This window comes from Pezoporus flaviventris, unplaced genomic scaffold (assembly GCF_033815535.1).
Source record: "Pezoporus flaviventris isolate CSIRO_AGI_PZ_B2104156 unplaced genomic scaffold, CSIRO_AGI_Pfla_v1 ptg000007l, whole genome shotgun sequence".
Taxonomy (NCBI): Eukaryota; Metazoa; Chordata; class Aves; order Psittaciformes; family Psittacidae; genus Pezoporus; species Pezoporus flaviventris.
In genome coordinates this window covers 67,844,350-67,856,747 of record NW_026892555.1, presented here as the reverse complement: position 1 = coordinate 67,856,747, position 12,398 = coordinate 67,844,350, and the positions used below count along the sequence as shown (strand labels likewise).

The following is a 12,398-nucleotide window of genomic DNA, read 5'->3' as shown; positions in this document are numbered from 1 at the left end:
ATGGTGGGGAGAGGTTTTTGCTGGTTTTACTTAGCCGCGTTTCCTTGGCTCTTCTTGATAATGTAACTGCAAGCAAGTCCCTTTTCCTGAACAGAGAGAAGCATGGTTTTGTAGTTTGTTCTCTTTCTGCTGTGAAATGGGGGATGGTTGGGCTCTGCATCATCAGCAGTTACTTGCTCTCTCAGTGAGGGTTCCTCTTGCTATGTTCTAATATCAAGGACATGCTAGAGCTTACTGGGAGTCACTGAGGGAGTCATTTCGGATGCTAAGCTCCTTCAGCTTGTGCTGCCTGGCTAGCTTGATTTAATTTCACTTGCAGGTGTTTTTTTAGGGTGCCAGTAGAGAAGTTGGCTTTTGCTTTGCAAGATGATCCCTTTAAAAAGAAAAAAAAAAAAAGAAAATGAATGCATGGTGACTTATGGCCATTCTTTAAGATGGTTTCTTTAAAGTCTTTATCTTTTATTATAAGTCATGGTTAAGTCATAAACCATTTGCCATAACTGTACCTTGGATTTAGTGCTGTTTCTCCTCCTGCATGGGGGAAGTGTTGCCCTTTTGCATGATGGTTCATTGCAGAGTGAAAGCAAAGTGGCATACTGAGGCCTAATACTCGAGACCTCTACCTCATTGCAGGCTGGAAACATACACCCAGAGGGTGTTTATGTTGTTCATCATAAACACTTAGTCTACCCTGCAGCTGATCATCTCCAGCAGACCAGAAATCTCAAAGCATGTCCCAGCAGGCCAGTTTTGCTGTGCCAGCCTGAACTTCAGCTGCAGATTCAGACCTGCTGGTTTTGTTTCTCTTGGTGAAAGTCCCACTTGTCAGATCTAGGCATAGCTTGTTTTTGTTTTCAAACTTCATGTTGGTAAGAGATCTGGAGGGATGAACTTATGGACAGACCAGTCTTAACAGTTCACTGAACAAGTAGAAATGAGATGGACAAGTATTTTAAATGTTCTTAAATTGCCCAGCAAGCCATGTATATGCAATTTGTATTCAGTTCTATTTGCCACAATGATAAGCCGTTTTGGGTAGCAAGAAAATTCTATGGGAATTTGAAGCAGCTCACTATCAAAATGAGACAGATATAATTACTCTGCAATTTGGACATCAAATTTGATAAAACCCACGTTTCCCTGCTTTACTGAGGTATTGTAAGGAGAAACACAATTTTAAGAGAACTTAAACTCCTATTTTAGTCTGTCTCAATGGAAGTAGACCCTGAGTTTTTCTCTAGAACCTCGGATACAAATTTCAAACAGTATTAAGTGTAGGAGAGTAGATTTTATATTAATTAAAGAGAAATTTGGGTTGTCTGTCATACAAAAAAAAACCCAGGGTAATGTACCTGGTGAAAGTTTACCTAAGTCACTTGCATACTGATATGCAGGAAGCATAGGGCAAAACACAGAATTTTAACGTAATTCCATTTTCTTCAACACTATGGAAACCCAAATAATTTAGAAAATACAGCAAAGGAACTGATGAAGAAAAGAAATTGTGTTTAGATACTTTATTATGCCTATTAAATAGCCAGAAATCTCAGTTGTTGGAATCTTCATCAGGAATATCTAAAATGCTGTACTGTGCAAACAGTTATTCTTCCCTGTATTCTTCTCCATTCCAGAATTACACATTTATTTAAAATCGGATAAAAATTGAAATAATAAAGGAAATTTTTACCTTATTTCTTCTGTAACACCTCTACTGAATTACTCATTATTTCACATATAAATACCTTACTAATGAATTACTCTAACAACCTTTAATTTAATATGTTCTCCTGATGATGTGATCTTCACTTCATCCATAATGGGGTAAAAATACAGACCTGCAAAACAGAAAACCCCACAGGTTCTCTTAGAACTTACATATAAACCAGGATAATAATTTTAAAGACCTTTTTAATGAAGTAAAGATGGCTTGAAGGTATGCAAGTTGCTTTAAAAAGCGAAGACATTTTACATAGAGATGATTGCTAACCTCTGAAACATGTTTTCTTTTATCGGTAGATCAGAGAAGGGTGTGCATTTGCAGGGTTATTGCAAGCTGTAGGCTTTTGGAAGGAAAATTACTCATAGTGATAAAGAAAACCAGGAAAAACACTGTAAATATCTTTCCTTGTTCTATATTCTGCTTTCTCTCCAGACTTTCTTCTCTGGTTGCTTGTAATTTCTGCCCTGACAATCTCCTTTACACCATTTTTATTATATAACTAGTTATTTGAGCAGTTCAGTATTGCATAAATACTGTAAAAAATGGGGAAGTGTGCAAAATTTCTACCTGAAATAGGTTTGGTAAGGGACTTTTACATTGTGAATTTTTCTTGTAATAGCTTCGTGCTCTCTATTGGTATCACTTCCCCTATGCAAAAGTTTCTCATCATAGTATTTAAATACTAAAGCTTGAGGGTAATTTTTTAAATGGTAGAATTAGTATCTACATGCATTGTTAGGAAATTAAGATTCTGCTCCTTTCTTGTTGGCTGTAGAAGGGTTGTGATTGCTTGCTTCATGCATGGTAGGGTTTTCATTAGAGATATTCCCACAGGACACAAGGGGTGGCAGTTTCAAGACGTTAGTCAGAATATCTACTGCTGTGTAACTCTTCCTCTCCAACTTTACTTTTCTCACACTCCCATCCCCATCACTAAATGGTGCATTTGAAATATATATTTCACACTCAGAAGAGGAGAGAAAAAACAAAATTACCATGCAGCATATCAAAAGTTTCTCATTCTCATTAGTCACGTAAACCACAGTTTCAATTCTCGAGTGACAGTGAGCACTTTCAACTACTATTAAATCAAATCAGGCTTGTGAATACTTATCTCTGAGCTGTTTTAAATCCTCTGGTTTTGAATTCATGTCTCTAAAACGAATGTTTCAACCTACTTAATGAAATTGTGCGAATGAGTTGAGAATGAGTTGACAAGCGTAATATGAAACTCCCTAACTGTTGCAATTTATTAGAGTGTACACACACTGGATGATCCCCTGGCATTTCTTGGCTTATTTTGAGAACCATTCTCTAAAAATTTCTTTCAAGAAGTAGCCGCATGCTCTTCAGGTAAGATTGCTTTGGAATTGTAAGGTGATTGTTCTTCGCAGCTGTCTCTTCAGGTTGGATAGGAGTCACTTACAAACTGAGAAAAGAAATAAATAAAAATTGAAAAAATAGTTTGAAGAGCTTGTTCAAAATGTCCAAAGCAGGTTTTGCACAGATAGACCTGCACTGATAGATTACTTGAATGAACAAGGTCAACAGCCTGGGCTCACCTGTAGCATAAATTTGAGGACCTCCATCTGTATTATTTATTTCACTTGAAGTGTAGCTAATACCCAATCTCAGGTCAATAAAATACTTCTGCTTCAAACACTTCTCATTCATTTCCTTTCTTACTTACAGGTTAACACTGAGTGGCTCTACTGTGCAGTTGCAAAAGCTGTATACATTAGCCTGCTTTAAGTTCTCTATTGCTTGATTAGACTGCTACTAGTACTTAGCCTTGCTACAACAAAACTAGTTCTCATGCTTCTACTTTACGTAGATCTTTCACAAAAGAAGAAGGTCTGAAACAGTTGTCTCTTGACAAGCTCTAGATAAATCCCCTACCTAGCTACTTTCATTCTCAGATTCCCTTTTCATCTTCAAGAAGTCTTGGCTTTACTGAATATTCATACTTTCAGATGTGTATTTCACAGTATCACAGTATGCTAGAGATTGGAAGGGACCTCGAAAGATCATCTAGTCCAATCCCCCTGCCGGAGCAGGAACACCTAGATATTTGTCTGTGTTAAATGCTAAATGTCAAAGTCCACTTTTTTTGTGGTTCAATACCCACAGCATTAGCTTTAGAGAGATGAGTTGCACATGTGGAATTTAAAGTTGGAATTGAGACTGTTGCAATGGCCTGCGGGAAGAGTTGCGTGAAATGTGGAACGTGTGTCTGACGTACACAATTTTTACAGTTCCGCTGTTAGTTGAATCTGAAGACTTTACACAACTGTTCTTAAATACATTCTTCAAGTTGTTTTTTTTTTTATAATGGACCATCAAAATTCTTCATTCAGAGATTCCTTTAAAATTGAACCCTGATATCTTTTAATTTGTGTTTTCTTCAGATCATTTGTGAATAGGTGAAATTTTAAGCTATCATCTCTAAACCTGCAGCTATTTTTTTATTTTCTTATTTTCAAAACTGCTCTGCTTTATCCCTTGTGTGTCTGTACAGAGTATCAACTTAAATATCTGAGTGCAGTTGCTCAGAATTGTTCTCAAGTGCCTGATTGCTTATCATCAGAAGTTCTCCAAAACTTCATTCTGTCAGCCAAGATCTGAAACTTAAGAATTCAGTGTAATTTAAGCGTCTCTTGGAAGTGTGTAGCTTTGAGTTTATTAGGATGGCTAAATTTTCAACCAGATAAAAATGCTGTATCAGATAATAAAACACAAGAAGACCAAATTTAACCCCAAGCAGGCATCAGTTGTTAGAGCTGGTGCTCATATCTGCCATCCTTTAATCCTTTAAATGAAATCATCTTCCTATAGAGATTCTCTAATTAAATTAATATATTTTAAGTAGTAATTTATTTTATAAATTAATCACTGTGGACATTCTATGATTTAATGGAAGTAAGTATGAACTAAGTAAGCCTAGTAATACTCCTACTAATTAAGCTTAGAAGTCCCTGTTTTCTTGAACTTTCCCAAATATTGACCAACTTTTTGCCAACACAATCTTCAAGAATAAAGCTAAGGGAAAGTTTTGAATAATAAAAAAAATCTTTAAAAATTACTTTGAGATGATGTAATTCATGTTCTTTCTCAAAATATTCTGGAATAGGGAAATCCTTTCCGTCAGGATCATGCATTTTTGATATAGTAATGAAAACCAACCTGAATTTAATGGAATTGCAAGCCTTTGGAAACAATCTTACTTTAAATATGGTCATCAGAGATGTCTTAAAACATTACTATTTTCCATGAAGAGCTTCCCTGCTAGAGAGTTTTCCAGGTTGGGCTAAAGAAGACTTCTGCAATTGCAAATGTATACAGTTGTTCTCTAGGCCGACCATGGGCCAAGTACCTGGTAGAGCAGATAACTTCTTCCATGGGCGGGATGTCCATGGCTCCCATGAGTCTAAGCAATCAGGAGGTGGAAGCCGATGATTCTGAATGCAAAACTTGGACAAGTTCCCATGGAACTTGGCACCAGAGGCTAAAGAAGATAAAGAAAGGATCCAGGACTAGACATTACAGTAAAGAATGGAATAGATCAGCTGGCTGAGAAGAAAGGGAGTGACTGGGCAGAAAAGTGTAATGTCATGTAGGACTAAAATGAGAGGAATTTAAATTCCTTTGATCTGAGAGAATGGAAGCAAAAACTGGTTTGAGGTGATAGAGCAGATCTGGTTGAGATCTGATGATGCTACGTAGGCAGAGAAGAGAGACAAATTGAGCGTAGAACTGGGGAGAATTTTGACATAGCCAGAACTAAAGACAAAGTGCAGACCAGGATTGGAGAGGGAGGAATTCAGTTACTGAGCCAGAAAGGAAGGAAATGGGAACAGGTAGGCAACCCCCCCCCCCCCCCCCCAACTGCTGTTGCATGTATGAATACAGACATAACAGGAGTATGAGAGGCATTGAACAGCCTTGCTAGTTAAAGAGGTTCGTTCTACGAGCAGTGTTCAAGGAATGGAGATAGAGGCCAGGAGTCACGATTGGCATGAATGAGATTGGAGACCTATGTGTAGGCTGGAAGTAGCTGGACAAAGAAATTGCATTTTCAAGGATTGGGAAGAATAGTTTGTGACCACTGTGAAGAGTTTCAGATAGGGCATGTCCTGGTAAAATGCTTTGTTCCTATTTACTGCTGCTGTACTCAGGAATATGTGATTTGAAGATCTGCATTGTATTCCTGTCTGAACCAGAGCATAACAGTTGCTGGTGGACAAAATCACTTAATCAAGCTTTCCTATTGCTCTGCTGTACATTTTTTGCCATGCAGTATTTTAATGCATGCCATATGCTTAATGGTCATATGAGGTTTCAAAGTCATATTGATGTTCTAAGTGGAACATGTGAATTTCCAAGTTGTTTAAGCTATAGCTCTACAATAATTGCAGAAACTCTGTATTAAGATCTGTTTCAGCCTATTTCAATTGAAAGGGAAGCTATTCTCTGTAGTGCGCAGCCTATTTTGCCTGCCCACGTTTTTATTATTCATGATGATTATAGTGTCTAATCAAAAATTATTTGGCCTTTTTGCCTGGTACTTACTTGATAGAGAATACTGTTAAACTAGGTGTGAGTACATGTTTTGTTAGCATTGCTTTCACAAAATATCCGTATTCTATACTGTCAAGTAATGGAAACTGTAGTAATCAGTGGGATTCTAATGAGAAAAATGTTCTTCTAATTAGCTCATAAACCTACTCTTATGTCTGGAAGTACAAAAAATTACCACTGGAATGCAGTGTTATCTTAGTCTGCTGAAGAAATTGAAGAGGCTTTTTATGCTGTACATCAGATTGCCCATATATCCCAAGAGTAAGATTCTCCACAGATAGCAAGCAATGCAAATTATGCTTGGTGTAGCAAAAGAAAACATCATACTTCCTGTCCTTTTCTGTTTGAAGTAAATAGCTTGGATCTTGCCTCATTTACACAGAGGTAATTTGAAGGGTATCTTAAAATCAACGTAATGAAAATGAAATTGAGGTTCTCCGTGAGGATTTCTGCAGTTTGAAGTGCCAGCAATGTGGTTAAATTGTTACTCAGTTGTATAGTATACAGTGTTTCTAATGGAACAACAATATCAGAAATAACACCTAGATATCCCCATTCCTGCTCCTCGGCTTTGTCACCCTCTTGCCTTATATGCTGAGGAAAATGGTTGTAGATACATGTTCATGCTATTATGATAAAATAATAAAGGCTGTGCATATAATGAGTATTGCTGATAATGAGTCCTTAGTGAGAAAAAGGAATCTGCTGTCAGTAATACTGATCAAGCTGATATTCACTAGGCAACAAGTTCCAGGCAAAATTTATATGGAAAATGCTGCATGTCAGAAATGTGATGTTATTATGGAAAATATTTATTATCAGCTAAAGGGAATTTTAATGGTGCCGAGCAACTGGCAATCTAAGGTATATTTCAGCTTTTGGAGTGAGGTCTTGAGAGTATATAGCTGCTAGGTGTGATCTATGTGTATTTGCCTAGCATCGCACTTCAAGCTTCTGGAGGGATACTGATCTGTCATATTCTCCATGGACAGAATGAACTGAGTCAGGATTAAGTTGATTCAAACACCATTTACAAGAATTAACTGCTGGAATGATATTATAGTTAATTTCTTTTACTGATCTTGGACCTTTTGAGTGTTTTGATTCTGCTTTAGTTCTATTCATCCCCTTCTCTACAGCAGTATGTCTTTCAAAATGGAGGCCAGAAGCTTGCCCGAAGCCCTCATTGCCCAATCTCCAGCCATTTTACTTCTGAAAATAATGTGTCTGGTCTATTGCCAAATTGATCTTACTAAACAATTTCCTGATACATTGAAATCTATGCCCTATTGTAATAGGAGCATATCTTTCTAATCTGGACCATAATAGTGAAAATGGCAAGAAGTATTCTTTATTGGCTTTTTGCCTACTGGCAAACAGCTATGACTCTTGCACAGAATTAGTTCACTGAAGCCTCTGGATATTGCTGTAGTATTAGATATGAAACAGTAAAATATTTGTGGTCTCTGGGCACTACTGTTAAGGATACAGCATCAGGATACAACCCTTCTATTTCCACAGCCGTGTCCTGAAGTCACTTGCGTCAGAGAGAAGGTTTCTACCAAGTGTGAGCAGGTGACAGTTTTCCTAAGACCAAGCGACTTGCTGTTGTAAGACTTTTTTGGTCATCTGCATCATAACAGGAGCACTGCTTCGCTCTGTCTACTGTCACCAGGTGTTCACAGTTCTGCTGCCCAGGCATCTGTAGCACTTTCACTGTGTTTAGTACATCATAAGACTCTGAACTGTACTTCAAAAGTGGTATCGAGGAATTTATGATCCTCGTTCAGGGGCACCTTTTTCTCTCTTTCTATGTAAAGATATAATTTATTTTTTTTTTAAACTATGCCTTGCCTTTTCATTAAGAATTTAAGATTTCGTGTAGTTCTCTTACTGCCATTGGTAAGATGGCTACACTGCTGCTAATAAGTACAGACTTTGGTTTTGTGTGTGTTGGACCTTGTCCAGTAATCTTGATCATGCCTCTGGTATTTTACATTTGTACTACTGTTTTGGATTCTGCTACCAAAAGGTCATTTCATTACCCTTCCTTTTTACTCCATGCTATTAACAGCATAGAAAAATGTTTAAACCTATGTTTAGACCTTGTAAATAGCATGATTATTACCTTTTATAGACATGTGCAAAGTGTTTTTTATGCTTGCTGGAACGTTCAAGCATTTACTTTTGGCACTTGTACAGGATGTTGTAGGGTTTTTTCCCCACTATTTAGAAGTGGTTATAGTCATGAGATCTTTGTTATCAATGGGCTGATTATCTGAGTTGTTAAATATTTGTTATTTCCAGCCATTCCGAGGCTGCAGCAAAACCTGCAGCCGCACTAGAAAGCATCTGCATTTGATGTGTTGTGAATTACAGTATATTTTCATGAAGTGCCTCTTTGCCTGCTAATGCTCTGTCTCTTCTGCTCTCCAAAAAAAGTGTGTTTCCAAGTTTTTGAAATGTAAATATTTCCATAAATTGTACCCTATTCCTACATTTTGGAATAACTTTTCATTTTATACAAGCTGGTATTCATTATGTCTCATACTCTTAATAGGTGAGCACTAACTACATTCTAGTGCACTGGTTTATGGTCTTAAATATTTTATCATGTATAATGTTGTTTCATGTGAAGAGTGCCTCATAATCATTAAATATATGAATTATGAGTAGTTTGACCTGTATTCCAACACAATGTGAAATCCTAAGTCCCCAGTTAAAAAAAGTTTCTGTGAGTGATAGTAAAGTACGTGTATCTATTATTCTTAATACAGTTTTTAAGAATAATCCCATTCTACTAGTTGCATGGAGAAACACATGTAGTTGTGTTGACTGGGCTTCTCTTCCTTATTTGGCATTTATATACTTGCAATTCAAAGCAAAATAATTCCACAGCTATACTTTCAAAGTCAGGTCCCAAGAAAATGCTGGCGCTGATGCCTCTGCCTCTCCTTCTCTGGGTTCTCACCTTTAAAAGGCTGTTAAGTCATCTACCATTCAGAAGGAATGCTTTATTTGGAAAATATCAAGTACAGTAAGTAGCAGGGACGGTATTAGCAGAAAAGTCTCATGTTGAATTCTTCTGCATTGCAGGAGTACAAACGGAAGCTAGCCAGAGTGTCCCAGGTACGGAAAGAACTCAGGTCACGCATCCAGAACCTGCCTGATCTCTCTCGACTTCCCAATGTCACAGGCAGCCACGTACACCTACCGTTTGCAGGAGACATCTACAGTGATGATTGATTACAAGAACATCCTTCCATAACCTCTACTTTTCTGTGAAATGAGGGGTAGGTCTGACTGATTGGTACTCTTGTAGTAGTATTTTTGTATATTGTTGGAGAGTGTCAGTAAAAATACTCTAATAATTTATAAAAAATGGTTTAAAAAGTTGATTTGTTTACTATTTTATTGGCAAGTGAACATAAGGGTACATTTATAAAAGTGGCATCTGTGTCTATTACACTGAAGAATGGATAATTATCTTATCTTTTGTAAAGATTTTAGTTGGGTGCCCTGTAAAAAAACCTGTTAAGATTTTTCTTATGTACTCTGTATTTAATGTAGGTCAACATATAATCAACACATACTTCTAACTTGAGACATTTCAGTTGCTAGTGAGGGAGTTAAATGTGGAAATCACAAGGTTATGTTTGCAAGAAGGTTGATGCAATTTAGTTGAAAGTTAAAAGTGATCTTATTGTCCATTACATATAAATTACCCACTCTCAAAACAAGTCAGGTGGGGTTTTTTGAAACAATAGTTTGTAACCAATTTTGTATTGGAAAATATACATCATGTTACACTGAGCAGATCTTTAAATTACTCAAAATACTGCAATATTTTAGTATCATTTAAAGCTCTACATAAGAAACTGTACGACTGACCAGTTCAATTCGCTTTAGAAATTGTAACTTTTTACAGCCGCTTAGTTTCTAAATTGAGGGACCATTCATTTGTACTCTAATCCCTTTCTGCAACATTCATCTCCCTCTAAAAAGGTTAATCCGAGAAACATGAAGTCATTTTACAGCTTTAATTAAATTGAAAGGTCATTCTCCAAACTGTCCCAATTGTTAAATGCCCATTATTAACATTTGACAGTGCTGTGTACTACATGCAGCAACACAATGATACAGCCATACTATACATCATCTTTCACTGAGAAACCCTGGAGGCCTGTGTGGACTTCCAGCTGCCACCTTGACCAGCTCTAGACTGAGAGATCTTGATTTTCTTTCGCACAGAACAGGAGAGACAATTCAGGCCTGTGTGTGTAAAAGTCAGACAGTGGAAAATTATTGCCCAATGTCTGGTTTTAGAAGTTTTTTGCATGGCTGGTATTTATACAAACCCCAAATGTGGTATTTATCTACAGGTAGCTGAATTTGTGTTATACTTGTTATACTATGCACCAGCTTTTAATTCACTTACAGATACAGACGGGAATCTAGCAGATTGCCAGCAACTTTAGCTTTTTCAGTCAATTAGAATTAGGCATGTAATTGTTGAGCAGTAGTTTTTTAAAAAGCCTACCCATACCGCTGGCATATAGATTATATCGTCTGTGTATTTAAGGATTGCAGTTTGTTCATGGGTTTGCACGTGGCAGGCATTATTTTGCATCAGTTAAATTCACAGTTTACAAGTTTTAATACTCCTCCTCACATGAAAGCAGGGTTTTTTTAGAAAAATCTATTCTTCAAAACTCAAAACAATTCAAAATAATCCTGGAGCGATATTGTTGAAGATAGTGATCTGTCACTTGTTATTGACTTCTGCAGGGCTATTCGCTAGAGTGGAGAATAATCTTTCTCTTTAAAATAGATACACTTGACATAAGCACCTCAGTCCAGTTATCTTTTCTCATGGAAGTTGCCGTGAAATAGACCTCAGTTAAGTAGGACAAAACCACTAAAAGATAAAAACAGGAGCTGTTGATTTAGCATTCATAGCATGCAATGTAGAATACTGATTTCATCAAAAATTCTTACTGACAGGTAGGAATGCTGAAAATAGTTCATCAGAGCTCACTAGCTGTCCAAAGAATGTTAAGTTTTGAGTGCCAATTTTCCACTCCATAGGAAAAAAAGAGCCAACACCGTATAGAAATGTTGCTTCAGTTTAAGTCTAATGTGCAAAATTAAATAACACATGCTAGCATCTTTTCAACATAGATTCTTGGTAAGAAAATTAATGTTCGGGTACAATTTTATTTTTTAAATATTTCTGTTCTGTTACATTAAATTCCGCTCATAAATTCCAAAAAACATGTACGTGCATTACAGTTGCAGTTAAACCTCAGCCTTGCTAAAGAATAGAGCCAAATTTGTGATATATCTTAAAACAGCATAATCTATTAAGACTTATAAAACAAGCAATAAGTCAAGAAGGATAAACAGTGAGTTCACAGTTGAATCCCATCCATAGAAAACTTAGATTAATTTGTAGCCAGTGGGGGTTATAAATGCAGTGGCATGGCTTGGTTAGAGTGTATACTTGGATACTCAAAACCATAGGGATTTGAGCTTAAACAGTCTTTTGGTACCATAATTAAAAATAAGTTGAATGATGAATTTCCTTGCTCTCTCAAGAGTATTAAAAAAGACATGACACTTACTTCACTAGACTTGTTTTTCCTATTCATAACTCTTAGTGATAATGTTGCTTATCTACAGATAATGTAGAACTGTTAAAAGAATGAGGAAAAATCTCAACTTCTTGATGTATATACAAGTTTTACTTTTGAGAGAGTGTTATTTTCTGGATATATTTTTCTTTATTTTACTGTGAAATTGTTTACTTCAAGGAGTATTTCATAGCTGGGATTTTGGAAATGATCCCTCACCATTTGTTTGGAAAAGAGGACTTGTGGAAGATAAAGGTCACTCTTACACCAAGTGTCATATATGAGTGGCTAAATGGTACATTGTTTTTTATTTATATGAGAAAGGCATCAGGTATCAACTAGTTAGAAGATTTATATTGTAACTGTAATAGTATAGCAAGAGATAACATGGTACGATACAAATGCAGCCCTGTAGTGTCAAAAAAATACCTCCAAATTCTCAGGTTCTAAAGCTTAATGTTCGTACT

At 36.5% G+C, this 12,398-nt stretch overlaps 1 protein-coding gene across 1 annotated transcript in view; it reads left to right on the top strand.

Annotated features, from left to right (window-relative positions):
* The window catches only part of RPRD1A (regulation of nuclear pre-mRNA domain containing 1A), a 40,575-nt gene extending 28,477 nt beyond the window's left edge, over nucleotides 1-12,098 (top strand). Inside the window, exon 7 of the mRNA XM_061449089.1 lies at nucleotides 9,395-12,098. Coding sequence (XP_061305073.1) covers nucleotides 9,395-9,544 — 150 coding nt within the window. The 3' untranslated portion in view covers nucleotides 9,545-12,098. The remainder of the gene's footprint in view (nucleotides 1-9,394) is intronic.
* Nucleotides 12,099-12,398: the final 300 nt, after the last annotated feature.